This window comes from Marmota monax, unplaced genomic scaffold (genome assembly GCF_021218885.2).
Source record: "Marmota monax isolate L192 unplaced genomic scaffold, Marmota_monax_Labrador192_F-V1.1 WCK01_AAM20220418_F8-fsc00064, whole genome shotgun sequence".
Taxonomy (NCBI): Eukaryota; Metazoa; Chordata; class Mammalia; order Rodentia; family Sciuridae; genus Marmota; species Marmota monax.
This window is the reverse complement of record NW_026694542.1, coordinates 6496612-6516912: the sequence shown is the minus strand read 5'-3', so window position 1 is coordinate 6516912 and position 20301 is coordinate 6496612. Positions and strand designations below refer to the sequence as shown.

The 20301-nt window shown below is 34.8% G+C and overlaps 1 protein-coding gene across 8 annotated transcripts in view; it reads right to left on the bottom strand.

Moving 5' to 3' along the window:
• Positions 1-20301, bottom strand: part of Spag9 (sperm associated antigen 9) — a 134094-nt gene that overhangs the window by 74467 nt on the left and 39326 nt on the right. For 5 of the 8 annotated variants that reach the window (XM_046420624.2, XM_046420625.2, XM_046420626.2 and 2 more), the window contains 3 exons: positions 17888-17958; positions 11491-11585; positions 4672-4822 (listed from right to left, as the gene is read on the bottom strand). In XM_046420624.2, coding sequence (XP_046276580.1) covers positions 4672-4822; positions 11491-11585; positions 17888-17958 — 317 coding nt within the window. Of the gene's footprint in view, positions 1-4671; positions 4823-10624; positions 11404-11490; positions 11586-17887; positions 17959-20301 lie in introns of those variants that run through there. The other 3 variants (XM_058571507.1, XM_058571508.1, XM_058571509.1) reach the window with 3 other exon arrangements.

Below are 20301 nucleotides of genomic sequence, written 5' to 3'. Positions count from 1 at the left end.
ACTTTTTTGGAGAATGTATAACTGTGTGGGAGTACACATATATATTATCCCATCTATATAATTTTCATACTTTCCCCAATACTTTTTACTGCAGCATTGTTTATAATAGCGAAGACTAGGAAAACAAAGGTGTCCCATTCAATGAAGATTTAAACTACAGATAGGCATGAGTAATCCACTTCCTCTGCTTATCTTCTCAAGTTCCAATGGTCTTTCTTTACTCATCTTCAATTTCTCCTGCTATTGAACTTTTCTAGGCTCACAAATAATCTAGTCACTCCCATTCTCTACCTTCTACCATGCAAACCTCCACCTCCACCTCAAGTTATTCTTTTACTCTCCTCCCACCATAACCACCTTTCTTGAGCAGGCTATCCTTGCCATGATCTTCTTTTACAATTCACATTCATTCCTATTACTGGCCCTGCAACTCAAACTGTTTAAACCTACACCTGAAAATTTACAAATTCAGTCTCATTCTGCTTGACTTCTGTATACCAACTGATCTTGGAGACAACTCCTTCTATTCGCTTATCCCTGACTGCCAGGGATGAAGTTCTTACTACAACCCCTGACAATGCCCTTCTCTTCCTGAGCATCCTCCTCTTCTCCATTCCAGCTGCCCCTCCCCCCAAACACACACACACACACACACAAGCACGCACACGCACACGCGCGCGCACCCACACACGATGCTTTCCTTACTTGCTCAGGTTCTGAAGCCCTCTGCCTGGCCCCTTTGCTTGGGTAGGTTCTTTCATCCTGCTTAGGATTTCACACCCCAAAGCCAGGCTGCCCCACTGCAGGGGTGTCCTTTAAACTGCTGGGCCCCACATGGAAACCCACCTAACCTTGCTTGAGTTATAATGCTTGCTCCACCCTGCCCCACCTTACAGACACCAACCTTGCTCTGCACTACCTACTGGCTTTGGGACTGAATTGTGCAGAAAGGAACGGGTAACGGAAGATAAAGCAATACTACATCATTAGAGCTTTATAGTAGGTTTTAATATTTGGCAAGGCAAGTTCCTATGCTACTTCTTCAGGTTTGTCTTGGTTACATTTGACCTTTTGTTCTCTGATTTCTTCTTGTTTTGGCATCTTATTCATGAATATAATTCAGTTCCATTAAAAAAACAAAACAAAATACATCATCCCAACAATTTTTTTGCCCATCCCCACCCTTAGGACTTAAAACAACAACAGCAGCAGCAAATTTGGTCATTTGATGTCTATTCTATCAGAAGTCCCCCAGTAAAAAATTTCTTTTAATGATACAACATATGTAAAACTCCTTTCTTTCTACTTTGAACTAATCTTAAAGCTCAATTTGACAATCATCAATAGAGTATCAAGTGAGGCTTCATGCAAGCTGGCCTTGAAAGAGGGTATTTCTCCTGGTAGGCAAACTAGGAAGAAAAGTATTGAATACAGTCTTGAGTCAGGGAGGAATCAAGGTTGGAGATTCAAATTTGTGAACACCCACATGTAGATGACATTCGCAGACATGGAACTTGACTTATCTAGATTAAGAGATGGGCTGAGTTATGTGCCCTGTGATATTCTAACATTTAGAGGACAAAAAGTAGAAAAAACCATCAGGGGAAAAGGGGCAGGAAAAAAAACAATGAGAGGGGGTGGTTGTATCCTGGAAGCAAACTGGAAGAAACTTTTCAAGAAGTTTAATGTATTTGAATGCTGCTAACAAGGTAAGGCCAGAGAATCTTCTACTAGACTTGGAAAGAGGGATGTTTTAGGAAACCTTTGACAAAAGGGATGTTGGTACAGGAGATAGGACTCAAAAATCTGAGATGAACCAGACAAAGAAAAATACAACAAAACTTCAAACACACAAGTATGTCTCCAGCCCAGGGTCTTACAGTTGCTATCTCATCTTCCTCACACACTTATTTCTCCAGACCATTCCATACACCTACCTGCACATCCCCATGCCGTCACTCTAAAATAAACACCTTTCCCTACTGACTACTCTGTAGCTTACCTTGCTTTCTTAATAGCACTTAACAATACTTGCAGTGCTATTATTTAACTTATGTTTACTTGTTTGTTGATTTCCACAGAATGTGATAAATCAAGAAATATGTATAAATTCTTTTTTTTAAGAAGTTTCTAGGCACATATCATTCCTAGAAAACCCACTGAATTATTTATAATCTCACTAACCACAAGGCTCCCACAATGGGAAATTTCAATATAGCAACAAAGATAGTCCGTAACTTTATAGTCTCCTTTATTGTTTTTTTTTCCTCTACAAAGTTTTCTAATATTTTGTTCTCCATTTCCTTAACTCATGTGGTTTTATTACAGAATATTTTCACCTTAAACTTATTTACCGAAAGAGTGCTAGTAAAATGAATGTTAATTATAATTTTAACTTTTGATATTTTTCCCATTTATTTTAATGCCTCAAACATAGCTAGTTCATCCCCAAAGTTCTCAGGAGAAATGAGAATAGCAGGATATTTTAAATTAGAGATAGTCTAGTTCAATTCCTGAATCACATGGAAGCCAAGATGAGAGAGTATGTGACATGCCTGGGATAGGGCCTACCAGTAAATTCAGTCCTTGTCACTTAGGCCTTGGTAAAAGTTAGAGAAAAACATCTGATTATAAGGGTTTAGGCGAAAAATAAAATAAGTCCTAATTATTAATAAGCATATTTTGCAAACAGGACTTGTGCCATTTTACAATGTACCATCTTGTTCCTGAAAACTGTTAGCTTTAAAATAGTTGCCATATGCTATGTGTGTGTATGTATGTATGTATGTATGTGTGTGTGTGTAGATATCTATATCTATATATATCTATATCTATATCTATATATATATATATATAATTTTTCTGTAAAGATGGACACGATATCTTTATTTATTTTATTTTTTATGTGGCACTGAGGATCAAACCCAATGCCTCATGTGTGTGAAGCAAGCTCTCTACCGCTGAGCTATAACCCCAGCCCCCGGTATATATTTTTGATATACTAAAAGTATCCCTCCTACTTAATTTTGTTTTGGGAAACGGGATATGGCAAGTGGGCGATGGGTATTTTGAAAATCTACTAAACCTACAGGCAGGCTAAAAAAAGCCAGTATGGCTGTGGGAGTAAAAACTGAGAGTGTTTCCTAGTGTTTCCACAGTGGAGTAATATTAAACATAATTGGCTTCTAACAAATTGAGCAAGAAGGGGGAAAAAATGGGGCAAACCTTAATGTTGAAAATATCTTTAAATGGGACAAGAGCTACCAAATATTTGCTATGTGCTTACTGTTTTAAGAACATTCCAAAGGTCAACAGCATTAGTTTGAATGTTTATACCAACTGAAGCTGAGAGAAAAACCATTTTATCCTAAAAGATACTTTCTAACATTTAAAACATAAAATTCATTAGAAAAACATGTTCTCAGTACACATTTATATATTGTCTATAATATGCTAGCTATACATTTTTCCAAGTGCCAGGGATACAGATGAAATTTATGTTCTCAGTGGAGAGAATATAGTAAAGTAAACAATGTGAGGGAGCAGTGATGCATACCTTTAATCTTACCTTATAAGCACTAAGAATCACAAGTTCAAGACCCTGTTCTCAAAAAATCAACAAAAATGGCTAGAGGTGTAGCTCAGTGTTAGTATGCATAGTATGCATGAGGCCCTGGGTTCAATCCCCAGTTGGGGGGAAATGGAGAAGGATAAACAAGTAAATGACAGTATTTTAGAAGATAGTGAGTGATATCTTTAAGTACTAAGGTCATGATAAGGATTATGGAAAAAATACAGCATGAAAAGGAAATTATATACAACTAATTCATTTGTATTCAAAACAAATGGCCTGTTTGCATCACAGAGAGTTGATTATATAATGTAACAAGGCATTTTTATAATCAATATTCCTTTCATAAATGTCCTATTTTATAAAATATAGAACTTTAAATTTTTGTTTATTTTCTGAAACAGGGTCTCATTATGCTGCACAGGCTGGTCTCAAACTCCTGGGCTCAGGTTACCCTCTTGACTCAGCCTCCTGAGTAGCACAGGTTACAGGTGTCACCATCAGCCCAGTTACAATGCACTTTTGTACATTACTTTATAAAGTGGTTTGAGAAAGTAACAGTGGTTTGTTTTTACATCTTTTCTTTTCTCGTGATGAACACGACCTTGAGCATGTTAGGCAAGTGTTCTACCACTGAGCTATACCTTTGGCCCTTGTTTTGTTTTTAGAATCAAGCCCTACTAAATTATCAAGTTTCTACCAGTGAACCAAGGATTTTGGGTGACAATGATTCTTAACTATAAAAAACATAATGAGGGGCTGGGGTTGTGGCTCAGCAGTACAGTGCTCACCTAGCACATGCGAGGCCCTGGATTTGATCCTCAGCATACTAAAATTAAAAAATAAAATAAAAATAAAGGTATTATGTTCAACTACAACTAAAAAATAAATATTAAAAAAATGAGGTTCATTAATCATCCCACCCTAAATTCATATTATGTATGTAGCCTAAACCAAATAGAAATTAATTTTGTTATTACTAATAAAGATATAACAATGTTTAACCTTGTTTTTCTATGTAACTTGTAATAGGATGATAGAAAACTAACCCTGGAAAGAGCTCATTTCTAACTTAAATATTTCCACAAAATAAAGCTTACCTTCAGACTGGTATGAGAACGTGGTTGACTTAATTCTTGAAATTTCCATTGCTCTGATCCTGGGGTCTCACCTCCTTTCTGAGTGTCAGGTGTAAGCAATCCATCTCCAGCAGGTAATGGAAAAATTCCTAAGGATATAGGGCGTTCTTTTCTATTTGGAGAGGGGAGAAAAAAATTAGCAATAATTTATTTTTATTGATCATGACTATAAGTCATAAACCTGAATTGTCACTGCTTTGGGATTGATCCTCTTAAATAATATTGTCTGTCCATTTGAACAGGTAGACCTACCAAGGAGAAAGGACACTTTCAGAAGTTTAAATTCGTTCTCAAAAATTAACTAAGAAGAGTGTCAAGAAACTGTTTAGAAAATCTCACATGTTACTGATAAGATTCTTGCCCAGAATGCAGTGTTCTGGTCTGGTGAGTTTTTAATCATGCTTAGAGTAACAATAGGTGGATGCACAACCTCCTCCTTTGGAAGTGAGCCCAACTCCTGCACTTAGACTTTCCAAATCCTCACACTAATCCCTGCATGTTCACTGAAGCCTTTTCAAGGTATCCTTTTTGGTCTAGAGGAAAATCATTACATTATTTGAATCATAGCTAGTGATTAAATGGTAAAAAAGAACTCCCTAAAAAAGCAGGAAGTTCTTCCTTCCTTCCTTCTTTCTTTCTTTTTTTTTTTTTTTAACTGAGGATTAAACTCAGGGTCACTCTACCACTGAACTGAGCCACATCCCCAGTCCTTTAATGTTGTTGCATTTTAAAATTTTGAGACAGGGTCTCATCTTGATCTTCCTGCCTCAGCCTTGATTACAGCTGTATTATAGGCATGAGCCACCAAACCTGAGTGAAATTCTATTATTCTACAGATCACTATACGAATTCCTTATAGGCACAGTACATATGAGAAAAAAACTATTGTCATTTTTTTTTCAAGGAGCCAAAAGAATTCTATAAAACTCTTGACTTTCCAATGCTCTTGTTAAAGTATAATAGGAGTTATACTTTTAATAGAATTTCAACAAGAAACACATCTTGTGTTAATGTACAAAAAGTTCCAAATGAAGTGTTTTTAGAGGGTGGAAACAAGTCTACTAACATGTCATCCTGGGTTGTTAATTAAAAACACTAAAGATTTAGTGTCTCCCAGAACCCCTACCTCTACTAGTAAGAAAGTAGAAGCTGGGCTAGGTGGCACACACCTGTAATACCAGCAACTCAGGAGGCTGAGGGAGGAGGATCCCAAGTTCAAAGCCATAATCGGCAACTTAGCAAGGCCCTAAGCAACTTAGCAAGACTGTGTCTCAATATGAAAAAATAAAACAGGGCTAGGGATGTGGCTGAGTGGTTAAGTGCCCTGGGTTGAATCCCCAGTACCAAAATAAATAAATAAACAATTAAATAAAGTAGGTTGGAACAGAAACAATAAGGTTATAAATAAAATCAGGAAACATTTTAGTTGGCTAAATAAGTCTTTTATTTTGTAAGTTCATTTTTATAAAAATTTAAGTTTTGAAACCTGCCCTTACTTAATATAAAAGGTATGTCAGAATGCTGCCTTTTTCTTTTCTTTTTTGCAGTGCTAGGGATTGAACCCAGGGGCATTTTACCACTGAGCTATGTTCTGAGTCCTTTTTATTTTGAGATAGGGTCTCCCTAAGTTGTCCAGGCTGACCTTGAATTTGAGATCCTCCTGTCTCAGTCTCCCTAGTCATTGGGTCACAGCCACCAAGCCCAGCTTCAGAATGCCTTCTTAAAGATTAACTGAGAGCCAGCATGATGGCACACACCTGTTAATCCCAGTGGTTTGGGGGGCTGAGACAGGAGGATAGAAAGTTCAAAGCCAGCCTCAGCAACAGCTAGGCACTAAGCAACTCAATGAGACCCTCTCTCTTAATAAAATACAAAATAGGACTGGGGATGTGATTCAGTGGTCGAGTGCCCCTGAGTTCAATCCCCAGCACCAAAAAAAAAAAAAAAAAAAAAAAAAAAAACCATTTAAGTGAAGTAAAAGGGTTGAGAGATTGCATTTTATCAATGTTACATGCATAAAGAAATATAATAAATTTAAAAAATAGAAGTTTCCCTTATCAAAGTTAATTATTCATCACTTCTTTACACTTGTAATACTTTTTCCTATTTGATCTGGGAAAACAATTCAAATACAGGTAAACAGCACAATAAAAGATGAGATTTTAATACCAAATCTAAGTTTGTAACTAAGAGCTGCCAGAATAACCAGATGACAAAAATTAAAGTCAGCTAGTCTGTTTACATCAGTTATTCTCAGAAGTTGGTGAGCAACAAAATTTTCTTAAGTCAATGACAAAAAAAAGGCATCACTGATTATTCCTTAGTGGTAAATATAGCACATATCATACATGTACACATTTCCATGCAACTCAGAGAACCTGTTCTTTTTGGAGAATGACTGAACCTTATTTTAAACTACATCTTTTCTGCTTCTTTGATCTTAAAATGCCCTTTCTTTCATTACATGATGGTGACTGTTGTTAGGAGCTAGATTTTTTTTCTTCATGTCCATACCTGAACAAAATGAAAATTTGTCAATTTGATGTTTATCCCAATTTTGGGGAACATATTTTGGGAACAGAAAATATAAGGTTCTAAGAAATACTAGTTGGACCTTTATTTATTCTCTAACATACCTTAATGCCTACATATAAAGTGGGAATTGATGGGCTGGTGTTATGGCTCAGTGGTAGAGTGTTTGCCTTGCACATGTGAGGCACTGGGTTCAATCCTCAGCACAATATAAAAATAAATAAATAAAATATAGGTATTGTGTCAATTTACAACTAAAATAGTTAAAAAAGAAAGAAAGAAGGTGGAAATTGAGTTTGGCTGAGTCTAAGGGAAAGCTCTCTAACCTAAGATGCAAAGATAATATAGGAAGATCATATAGGCCTCATGCAAATCCATCACACTGCTAACAAAAAACAAAATAGAAATCAGTCATTAGAATTATCTTCCTAAATGAAAGCCAACAATTCATTTTTCAAATGTACCAAATACTGAAAAAGTTTAAAACTACCGGGGAAAGGAGTCTTCTATGAGTCCAATTCGTACTTTCCTATTAAATCTATAATCAAAAATAATGGTAGAATTCCCACCTTTTTAGTTTTGCTTTTATTAGTCATTCAGAAACTACTCTGTAGAAAGGAGTCTTTTCAGAGACTCAGAGCAATCTGTCAAGAGCATCAACAATGCTCTGGGTTACAAAGTTCCAACTCTGGAAAAATAATATTACTACATACTCTCATTTTACTGAAAAACTACACAAGAATTGAGAGAGGGAACTATGTAACTATGAACCATGTAACCATGCAAGTTCATCAGAATCCTACTTTTGAAAAGAAATTCTAAAAGGCAAATATTAGTCCTGTATTATGTTGGTACATGTGTGTTTGCTAATCTATGTGTTAAATGCTTCAGTAAAATTCACAGAAGAAATTCAACCAAAGAATGGGAGATATGTGGAAAAATACTAAGTTGCAGATTTAAGCCCCTACATTGAAACATCTGTTGTCACCGTCTAGTAATATTACTGTCTAATAGAAACAAAGGTATCATCAACTATCAAAATCCTTATGATATATTTTTTAAAAGTGCTTTACTTCCACATATCCATTTTTGAGATGGTTATTTAAATGTTAACTTTTTTTGGTTTTGTTTTTTGGTACTGAGGACTGAACCCAGTGATGCTTTATTACTGAACTACATCCCCAGACTTTTTTATTTTAAAAGAGGTCTAAGTTGCTAAGGAAATCCCTAAATTGCATTATACTTGTACATAATGATGGGATTTGTTGTCACATATTCATACATGCATACAATATAACAATATAATTTTCGTCTCTAGCTTTCGATCCTTCTACCTCAGCCTCCCAAATTGCCCAGATTACAAGCATATGACATGATACCTGGCTAATTGTTAGCTTATTTTATAAATGTTTTTGAAGTAATTTTTTAGCTATACTCACATTTAATACAACTAATCTAGTAAAATTTACTTTGTAGATAAAGGACAGTAAAAAAAAAAGATTACATTTTTCGAACACTTGTCATGTGGCAGGTACTGAGCTATATGATTTATTTATATTATCTCATTCAATCCTTACCAGAAAATAGATATTGCTTTCCTAATTTACAGAATAGGAAAAGTGATGCTCTGGGCAGTAGTAAACCGGCAGTGCTGGTAATAAAAGTCAGGCCTATGAACTCCACCACCGTGTGCTTCTTCCCTTGACCTTACTACTTGGTGCTACCTACTTTCTGACAATGTAACCTTAATATTGAAGACTATTATCTTTAGTCAAATCAATTCTGTGTCATGCAGCTTTTAAAATTTAATCATAAAGTATTGTATGAATAAAACAGCTGGAATTTGAACAGTTCTACTAAAAATGGGATAAAAACATACATATTCATATATTAGTTTACCACATATCTTGCAACTATAATTAAAAACAAAATAATAATCTTGCTCAGTTTTTAAAACCACCTAAATGAGGCAAGTACCTTCAGAGAAGGAAACTCAGACACATAGAAATTAAGCAAATTGCCAAAGGTCCAAGAACTGATCACACGAGGCAGAGCAATTTGTACCCAGGCAGCCCAACTTCAAAGCCTCTCACCCACTGCATAGCACTTGTCTCAAATGGAAGCTAAGACTAAGAAAGCTCCTAAGTATCAGCCTTATTTTAATATTCTACATTTTTTGTAGTTTGAGTATTATTAATTTCCTCAAAACTTAAATATATATATATACATATATGTACAAATCTTTTATGTACTAATATATACACAAGTAATGATTGTTCCTGATTTTTATAAATCAGAAAAGAAAGTAAATGACCATGTATACACAAGTAATAAGGCTATTTCTAATTTTTATACATTAGGAAAGAAAACAAGTGATCATGTATCTAGTATTAGGCACAGGTGCAATCTAATTCTGGGCCTTAAACTAAAACATAATATAAACTGGTCTATGAATAAAAAGGAACACTGATAAGAGCTAACTAATTCTTTATTTGTCTAAACCTATAGTTAGGATTTAAATGTTTGTAGCCATTTAAATAATCAATAAAATCTATACAAAATGAACTTTCACTTAAAACCATACCCCAAGCATAAATTTGAGCAAACTGAATACTTGGGAGTTTGATAAACTAAAAAACAAAAGAAATCAAAACCTTAAACCTCTAAGATATAGAAGATAGCTCTTATGGGCTGCAAGTAGAGTGAGCAGCAGCAAAGCTATAGAGATTAATGACTACCCCCACAAGCAGGCACGGATATTTGTCACCCAGGACTACAAAGAGAAGAAAGGGCGACATCTGACAAAACAATAGTGAATAGGCTTTGTAAAGCTTTCACAACTTTGATGTGTAAATAATGGGATAAATGCATTCATTGCTCTAAAAACTTGAAATCCTTTTACTTTAAAATATATAATTTTTTTTTGAGGAAAAAGCTATTATTAAAAATGTAAAATGATATCTGAACCTTCATCAGTCAAATGATAATTGATATGTAATAAACTATGGCCTGTGTGTAATTGTTTTCAAGAACCAGCATAAAAGATATTTGCCTTTAAATTCAGAAGCTAAATCCAGAGACTGCATAAACTTGGACCAGTGCTCTACTCTTGCTCTCCCTTTACTCTGAACATTCTGCTTAAAATAAGACCACATTGACCTTGTACTTGTGTATAAGTACAATATGAAAATCCTTTTCTTTGGTCCAAAACGCTATTCCTAAGTGGTGACCTATAAATTACTATAAATAAGAATAGGCATCCTAGCTTCAGGCCATTTTCCATTGTTTCAATCTGCAACAGAAATGGTTACAAAGCAGATCAGAGTGGCTAAAATTTAAGAAAAACCAGGTAAGCAGGGGCTTCTAAGAGAGACTGGAGTACCTGAGTATCCTTGGCAGGTTCTGCGTCAGAGCTGGCACACCGGTAGAAATAGAAAAGTGCACAAGCAGCAAAACAGAGAGAGACACTAAGATAGCAGAATTAATGACCACCGCCCCGCCAACGAAGCCAAACACAAATAGCAGCATGCATCCAGGACTCATGGCGCTGTGCTGGCATGGTGAAACACCCGAACCAGGAGGCCTACACGGGGGCCAAATGGGTATCTTTGTAGTGAGGATCTGTCATTCAGCTGCTGCCACAAAAACAATGCCATCAGCAGCAGCTTTCCACTCGGTCCTGCAGCGGCTCCCAAATGATGACGTCATTCCGCTCTCCCCACCTAATAACCATAGAGCGGCTGCTCCTACCATTTATGCAGCAACCCAGAGCGACAGCCAGCCTATTAACTATCTTCCTCTCCACTGAGAGTCCTGGCTTAGCTCATTGGATACAATGCCCAGAGATCTACATAATTTATTCACACTCCTACATCAAACAGATGGCTAGCTAACCCCTTCAAACATGCCTCTCTGGACCAAAAAGGTCCAATTTAATGAAGAAATTTAAAATGTCAGCATTCTCGCAAATCAGAAAATTTTAGACCCTGCATAATCTCCATGAAGAATCATAAACATCAAAATACCTCAACATGCTGCTTATAATAGCATGGCTCACAATTTATCTTTTTAATAATGAAAGCTGTTTCTATTTTTCCATGCTATTCTCTCCTACAGCATTCCAGTCACCATGGAGAGCTTTTTGAACCAGCCTAACTATTGTTCCAGGATTAGAGAACACAAAAAACCAGAAACAATCAGATTATTTATTTCGTTTTTTCTCAAGGTAGAATGTCTAACAAAGCTTACCTAATTCTACTATGAGCTGTAGACTCTAGTTGATCACTCCCTGAGAGTTGATGAAGTTTTGTTCTTTCTAAGTGTTCCATATAATTATGGATCATCTATTTAAAGACAGAAAGAAAAAAAATCACAAAATTTAAGACTAATACCTGGAAATAAAAGCATAGTATTATACCAAGGAAAACATTTTTTTGTATAATTTTCTTTTTTATCAGGTTACCCAATTCCATGTTAAAAAAAAAAAAATGAAGGAAATGAAATTTTTTCATGGCAAACGAATATGCTAATGACTATGTTTAAGATGCCAGTGTCCACAGAAGTACCAATATGTTGCTTAACAGGAAAAGAACTTTTTAAATAATAAGTGATGACATTAAGTGAAACAATACTGACATAAGTAATATGAATTGGTATACAGACATTGGGAGGAGGTGATAAGAGACTGCTGATTAAAAATAGATGGCATTTAAGAAACCTATTCACTAAAATGAGAAACAAAACCTGTGAAACTTGTATGTTGATCTTTTCCATGTTAAAAGTGATTAATAGCGTAAAGATCATTTCTGTTTAGTTAAACAATTCAAATATTAAATATCAAAATATTTCTGGTTTCTGTAGATTTAGTTGAAAGAAAGCTAAAAAATATTTCTACTATGAGCTGCAGACTCTAGTTGATCATTTATTGGTCATTACTTAATATAATTATCTATGTTAATAATAGTTAACAAATGAAAAAAATCAGAACACCATAAGTCTTAGGTAAGAAACCGTATAATAGTAAAGCTGAATATGAAAGTGAAAATTTGAAAAATATAAAGTACATAAACTGGCGCTGGTGATGTAACTCAACAGCAAAATGCTTGTCCAACATGGACCAAGCCCTATGTTCAATTCCCAGAACTGCAAAACCAACAACTACCAAAACAACAAATAAAGTACATGAACTGTTAAGAAATGCTAATAGTCTATTTGATTCTTGATAATCTACACTTCCACTTTTCAGGATACTAAATCTGAAATTAAGACATAAAAATTGGCAAAAAATTTCAATCATTTACTTATTTTTTAGTTGTCGTTGGACACAATACCCTTGTTTTATTTATTTATTTTTATGTGGTGCTGAGGATCGAATTCAGGGCCTTGCATGCGCTAGGCAAGTGCTATACCACTGAGCCACAACCCCAGCCCCTCAAACATTTATTTTTATTGTGAAAATTCTGCTTAGTATGTATAAAAATTTCAAAATATGTTAATTTTAAGGTGCTAATTATTATCAAATAAGATGTATTCTGATACATGAAATAAAATAAGTAATTTTATTAAAGGAAATGTAATAAAAAAATGAATCAGAATGTTCCTCAATTAAGACTAGTCCCAGGGTTGGGGTTGTAGCTCAGTGGAAGAGTACTTGCCTAGCAGTATGAGGCACTGGGTTCAATCCTCAGCATCACATAAAAATAAATAAAATAAAGGCATTGTGTCCATCTACAACTAAAAAAAAAAAAAAAAGGACCTAGTCCAAACAGAAAATGTCAGAAGCAAAAGACACAGAATCACAGATACGGTATGTGAAAACATTTTAACCTTAAATTTACATAATTTTAATTCTAAACTTACAGGTTTTCTCTTTACTTCCATTTTAAGAACAATTTTGCAGAAATGCAGCTATTATTTTTGTGTCAGCAAGTCAGAAATAATGAGCTGTTTTCTTCTTTTATCAGGTAGAACTTTCAGGGGAAAAAAAACTCTCACAAATAGCTCATTCTAGATTGATACTTTTGCTTTAAATGCTTAAATAAAGATTTAAATTTTAGAAAATGCTGGATTCTAAACCTTCCTCAAACAACTGACCAAATAATTACAGATATGATATTCTGACATTCCAAAATGGTTCAAATAAGGAAATTTTTTTTTCTATATTTATTTTTTAGTTCTCAGCGGACACAACATCTTTGTTGGTATGTGGTGCTGAGGATCGAACCCAGGCCGCACGCATGCCAGGAGAGCGCGCTACCGCTTGAGCCACATCCCCAGCCCTCAAATAAGGAAATTAACAACCCAAATAAATTAGCATTTACTGAGAAAGACTAACAACAAAATGGTAGCTATCATTTATTAAGCACCAACTACATGTCAGCCAGTACATTTACAGCCATTTTTCATTTAATCCTCACGATATCACAATTCTATAAACTCCAGCTCTGGGTTAAAACAACTTGCCCAAATTGATAAACTGGCTAATGATTAACTGTTTTAAGGACAAATCTCAGGTCTGTTTGACTCAGTCATCTGAGCAGTTAAGCACTGTAAGACTCATGCTATATCTGCCCTTTTAGTTGATTCATTAAGCAAGCAATGAGCCCATTGTCCTTTTTCCCTCACACCCACATGAAAACCCCACACCCTAAAGCATTCCCTGATGCCTAAAATAATATACACTATATTCCATGAATGCACAAAAAAGCAGAAAAAATAAATTGTGCTTAAAAATTAAAATTTTAAAATACGGCTTCACTTTAAAAAGTGAGAGGGAGGGTTTGGGATGTGGCTTGGAGGTACAGCGGTTGCCTAGCATGCGTGAGGCACTGGATTTGATCCTCAGCAACACTTAAAATAAAGAATAAAGATATTATGTCCACCTGTAATAATTTTTTTTTAAGGTGAGAGGGAGGGCAAAACCTGTGCTACTAGATAGAAAAGAGACATGAAAAAGTAAAACAGGGCATGCTTTAGATATTCTACAATTGGGTCCATCAGTCTCATCCCTCCTGGTCGCAACTGCATCTCAATTTTCTCAAGATATCCAAATTAATTCATGTATATTTCTGAGTCAATTCAGCAAATAACAGTTGGAGTCATCAACAAGGAACACTGGAATCCTCGTATGGGATGTGTCCCAACTCCTTTTCCTCAGGATATCTTCACAACAGAGATTGACTCAGCATTAGCTAAAACCAAAAAGCAAGGTAATAGTGAAGTTTGGGAGACAAATGACATAGATCTCTATAAACATATTAGTCTTAAGTCTTTCCATATGCAGTCCAAAAATCTCTTAGTTGTTGAGATGTCCTAAAGCAAAGAGGCAACGAAAAATGTCTGGTATGTTTAGCCTATGAAACTTTATAATTGAAAGTTCAGGCAACAGAATCAGACCTGTCTTCAAATTCAGTTACTAATTAGCATGGGATTTTTGACAAATCACTTAAGTCTCTTTCTAAAAAACTTTAATCTATAAAATAGTGATGGATAATAGTTTGGTCAAAAGATGAAATAAAATGCCAAGGCATGATGGTACATCTGATAATACAAGCAACTTGGGAGGCTGAGGCAGGAGGATTCCAAGTTGGAGGCCAGCCTGGGCAACTCAAAATTAAAAAAAAAAAAAAAAAAAATTTAAAGGGTTGGGGATATAGCACAGTTAACACCCTCTGCGCCCCAGCCTCTCTCTGCATTTAAATATTCCTTGATATGCAAGACCCTCACAGGATTACACAGGGCATGTTTGTGGTCATTAGCTTAAGAGACTACATATGTAGTCCAACTACTTCATAATAACCCTTATTTTTCCTTTGCTGCTCTCCTTAAAGCATGTCTTGAATAAATTTAATAATTTGCACAAAATTTTTATTTAAGAGCAGTTATTCACATTACAAAAAGAGCAATAGTAGGTTTCCCTTAAAGAGTAAATAATGTGTTTGATAAAAGTACTATTTAAACAACTATTTTGTGCCTGTAAAATGTGTAACCTTCTTTGGAAGCAACGGTGAAAAGGTTACAGATTAAACCCTCCAGATTCCCTTTCCCTGAAGATTTCCACAATTTACCTTGAAAGGGCACCTAATTCTTTAAAAAGTTGGAGAGCTATTTATAATTGCTAATTGAATGACATCTCTAGAACAGATGTATAAACACAGAAACTTGTAGGCTAGAGTAGAACAGATCCAAATTTCAAAGCAGCCATGTTGCATGAACAAGTCTATCAGAGCAGCAGGCAGTTGTTGCTTTTACTTAAGGAGAGGATCCTCTGAAAAGAGTTATAGGCAGCAAGGAAAAGCTGCCTTGGTTATTGGACAGGTGTAACTCTTGACTTGGATATTAAAGATTTTTTTCAAATTGCTTTTTCTTCTTGGACTGTCCTTCGCTGAAGGCATGAAATGGAAAAATTATTGCATCTTTTCATTTGAAGTCAATGTCACTTTTTTCTGTAGAAATAAATCTTCACTTTTATTAAATATAGGGGGGAAAAATAGGAAATTTCACTTGACAGTTAACCCTTCAAGAATGCATATCCTAGACATACTTCAAATACATAATTTAATAATCTTCAATTATTTGTAGGTTAGAATGTTACTTTAAAAAGCATTATTTGCCAGGTGGGGTGGTGTCCACCTGTAATCCCAGAAACTCAGGAGGCTGAGGGAGGAGGATCACAAGCTTGAGGTCAGCCCTCAGCAATTAGTGATTAAAAAAAAAGTAAAAAACGAAAAGACCTGGAGATGTAGCTCAGTGGCAAAGCACCCCTGGGTTCAATCCCCAGTTCAGAGAAGAAAAAAAAAAAAGGCATTATTCATCATTATCAATTTTCTATGATATTTAAGCATGTTCTTCTAAATATAGTTGTAATTACTAACAAGGATAAGCATTATAATACTATGCATAGGACAATGATCAGGCATTAAAATGAATGGTATAAAGAGAATCAACATAGGCTTTTAACAACCAATGTTTTTAATAACAGCTTTAATGTCTACCAATTATCATATTATTAAAGTGTGGGTATTTTTTTCCATACTGAAAAAGCTCCTGTGTAACCTGTTCCTGCCTTCCCAGAGCTTTATATATGGTTTCCAGACTTTGGTAGTCAATTTCTTCTCTCAACCACTTGATATAAATTCTGTGACATTTCACATTTTGGGTGGGGCTATAAAATGAAGATAATAAAACCTCACCTGTCACGGATAACAGGAAGAAATTCTAACACTCCCAAGAAAGTATCACCTACATTATTCCAAAGCAAAGGAAATTTTAGTGCAATATGATTTTATGTTCCTTAAAAGCAACAATATAGGTCTCTGCTACAAGCAGGATAGGAAATCACACAAATTAATGAAAGAAAATCGGGCGCTAAAGGCTGGAACCAGGGCTAGGACTGTAGCTCAGTGGTAGAGCAGGTATTTATTACTGAGTTCAAGGCCCTGGGCTCAAACTCTAGTATCAGTTAAAAGTAAGTAAGAGACTAGAATCATCTGAATGATGGGAAAGACAAGATTAGATGAGGAAAAAGAAATAAAATTTTTTAGTGTAACAAATATTGCAGAGACTACGAAAATTCTATTTATCTACGTATGTGAATCCTAGACTGACCATGATAAACAAAAACAATTTTTTGACATTGAAATAAAAAAAAAATGCTACATATAAAAAACTGACAGAGAATCATAAAAAGAATATTTTAAAGCCCTCAAGTACATTTTCTAATTTGTTTTGGAGAGATTATGTAACTAAGCTGTTTATTTAAAATACTGAAAACTCATGCAAAAAAACTTTTAGAATCATTTTAACTTAACATATTTTAATGTTTAGGTTGTCATGAATTTAATGTAACAAAATTACCTTACACTGGATTATTAAATGTAGAGATCCTTACCAATAATTTACCAATGCATCATTTTCAAACTGGTAACAAATTGATTTTCTCTTCTCAGTATCATATAATCGTTTTACTACATGCACATAAGTTTTTGCTTAGCCAGCCAAGGAAACAAGTATTAGAACTGTCTTAAATAACTAAATTATTCTGTGGCATGCTAACGCACTACTTGAAAAGTTAATTCCAGATTTTAAAAAAACGAAAAGCAAAGCAGATGTCTGGTATATGCCACATGACATTTAATGTTTTCTAGAAATAACCCCTGCCAGATTCTGATTTTCTTTTTTTTTTTTTTTTAAACTTTTCCTCCTTATTGATTGTTTATTGCAGGTATTTTATCACAATGATACAAAGCTGACTAACTCAGTCCCCAATTTACAATGGTTTAACTTAAGAATTTTTCACCCTTACAATGGTGCAAAACCAGGAGGAATTCAATAGAAAATAGACTTTAAATTTTGAGTTTTGTTTGATCTTTTCCCAGGATATCAATATGCAATTCATTATTCTCTCTCTTTTTTTTTTTTTTTAATTTTTTATTGTGGGTTGTTCAAAACATTACAAATTTCTTGACATATCATATTCCACACTTTGATTCAAGTGGGTTATGAACTCCCACCTTCACCCCATACACAGATTGCAGAATCACATCAGTTACAAGATTCTGATTTTCAAAGAAAAATTAAAACATGCTTTCTAAGGTCTGTTTCTTTGTCTCCACATAAGCACGGTAAGAACAGCCCAGAAACCCACCTCAGTGTGTCTTTGATGTAATGCATTATATTCCTTCTTCAGTTCTGCTTCTCTTTCTTCAAGTCTGCTAACTGAAATTAAGATACATACACTTAATCAAAACCAAATACAAGAAATTTACTTGAAAATGTCTGTCTTAAAAATGTGGAATGGATTATCCATAATGCTTATTAGCAACTTTAAGACTCAGTGCTCCATATGAAATTCTGTACAAAGCAGTGACCTCATTTCATCATCTTTAATAAATAAAACTTTCAGAGATGGAGAATCAGGGGGAAAAAAATTAACAGATTGGTTCTCTTACATATGTTTATTAGGTCATCCTTCTAAATAGATTTTTATTTTGTTTCTGGTACTGGGGGTTGAACCCAGAGGTTCTTTGCCACTGACCCCAGTCCTTTTTACTTTTTAGTTTTTATTTTGAGGTAGGTCTCACTAAGTTGTCCCATCCTCCTGCCGCAGCGTCCTGAGTTGCTGGGATGACAGGTGTGTGCCACCACATCCAGCTTTTGAATAGTTGTTGTGGTTTGGGTTTTTTTTTTTTTTTTTTTTTTTTTGTGGTTGTTGTTTTGTTTTGTTTTTGTTTTTTCAAAAACAAACTTCCTTAAGGAAGTTTTAACCAGCAGTTAGGGCCCAAATTCTTATGTTTTATAGTAGTATTCAAGATCCTTTTCAGCACTATCGTGAAAGTATCTTCTAAGTACTCTGCTCCACAAGTCTTCTCAGTTTAAGGGAATTATCTTCTTTTATTTAGCTCCCTCTGCTGATGGATTTTGTGAGTAACAGTGATGCGGAATAGCACAGAATAAAACTTACAATATTAAAACAAAAAAGAAAGCTTTAGAGCCTGAAATAAAGAATATCAGAGCAGGATATTGGGAAAGAATGATTGATAGAAAAGAAGAGTGACTCAGAAGAGGTGAAGTCCAAGTAAGACCACAAAGAAATTATAATATTCAAGACAGATGGTAATGAGAGTGTTCTAGACACTAATACCATAGAGAAAGGAACACAGAACCATGCTGCTGGTGAGGCAAATGGAAGATTGGCCAGTTGGAAGAGGTCACAATGATTAAGGAGTTGTGGGAGATAGTTACTCATCCTTGTGAATCAATATTTTCTTGATAATGTACAACCAAAACAAAAACTTGTTGCTAAGGCTAAAATGAAATCCAATTATCATCCATAACTTCAATTTCAAATTTGTGTTCATTAGCAAAGCCTCATTATTCTTGTCAGCTAACTTGTTATAACACAAATACATTTATATCATCATTACTATTGCTAACATTATAGACTTTTATATATTTTATATATATATATATATATATATATATATATATAAAATTACATTATAGACTACTTATTATGTCCTAACTGTAAATAAACTAACTTATTGAAGTCTGACATTAACCTTATGATAAAAATATCATCATTATATTCATTTTGGAACTAAGGAAACTGAGACAAATAGTGACAAAGGTGATTACTTTATAACAGGAGTCTTGTCCAGAATCTCTGTTCTTAATTACCATGCTATAGAGAATCTCAGCAAACACTCCTTTTAATCTGTTTTATATATTGGAATATACTCTTAATATTTCCCTGAAGGAAGGGCAAAAGCTTCAAACAAAAAACTCCCTGTTCTTGTGGAAATAACCAATTATACATCAAACTGTCAAGCAAAAACACATACTCAATTTTATTAAACATCAGGGAGAAGCACACATTATGATTTGGATGTGATTTGTCCTCCAAGAATTCATGTGTGGAAGCTTTGTTCCCAGGTGGAAACTAGTGAAAAGCCTTTGGGTCACTGGGATGGCTGCCCTTGGAGGAAATTAAGGCAGCTCTCATAGGACCCCTAAGTTTTCATGAGAGCAAGTTGTTATACTAGAGGACCTGACCCCTGAATTTCTCTCTGGCTTCTTGTTTTTGAGATGTAATGTCTTCCTCCTAAACACACTCCTGCCACAGTGACACCATCTGTCATTAGGCCTTCACCAGAGGCTGAACCAATCCTCTTCTCCCCCACTGCTCAATATTGGACTTTGAACTTCCAGAACTGTAAACCCTTTCCTTGTAGTTAGCCTTCCTCAGGTATTTTGTGATAATAATGAAAAACAGAATAATACATTAAAAGCAAACATTGGCTAAAATAAATATAATTCACAAGCACTGATAAAAATGTAGAACAAGTCCAACTTTCATATACTATGATGGGGAGTATTAACTGGTATACACAACCTGAAAACTTTTTTGCAAAACTTAATAAAGTAGAATGTCTGTCAATTCTATGACAAAACAGTATCACTGCTAGGAAGTACACATACATATCCATCCAAAAGCATTTAAATGTTCAAAGAAGCATTATCCATAATCAACCTGGAAACAATCTAACTATCCATGAACAG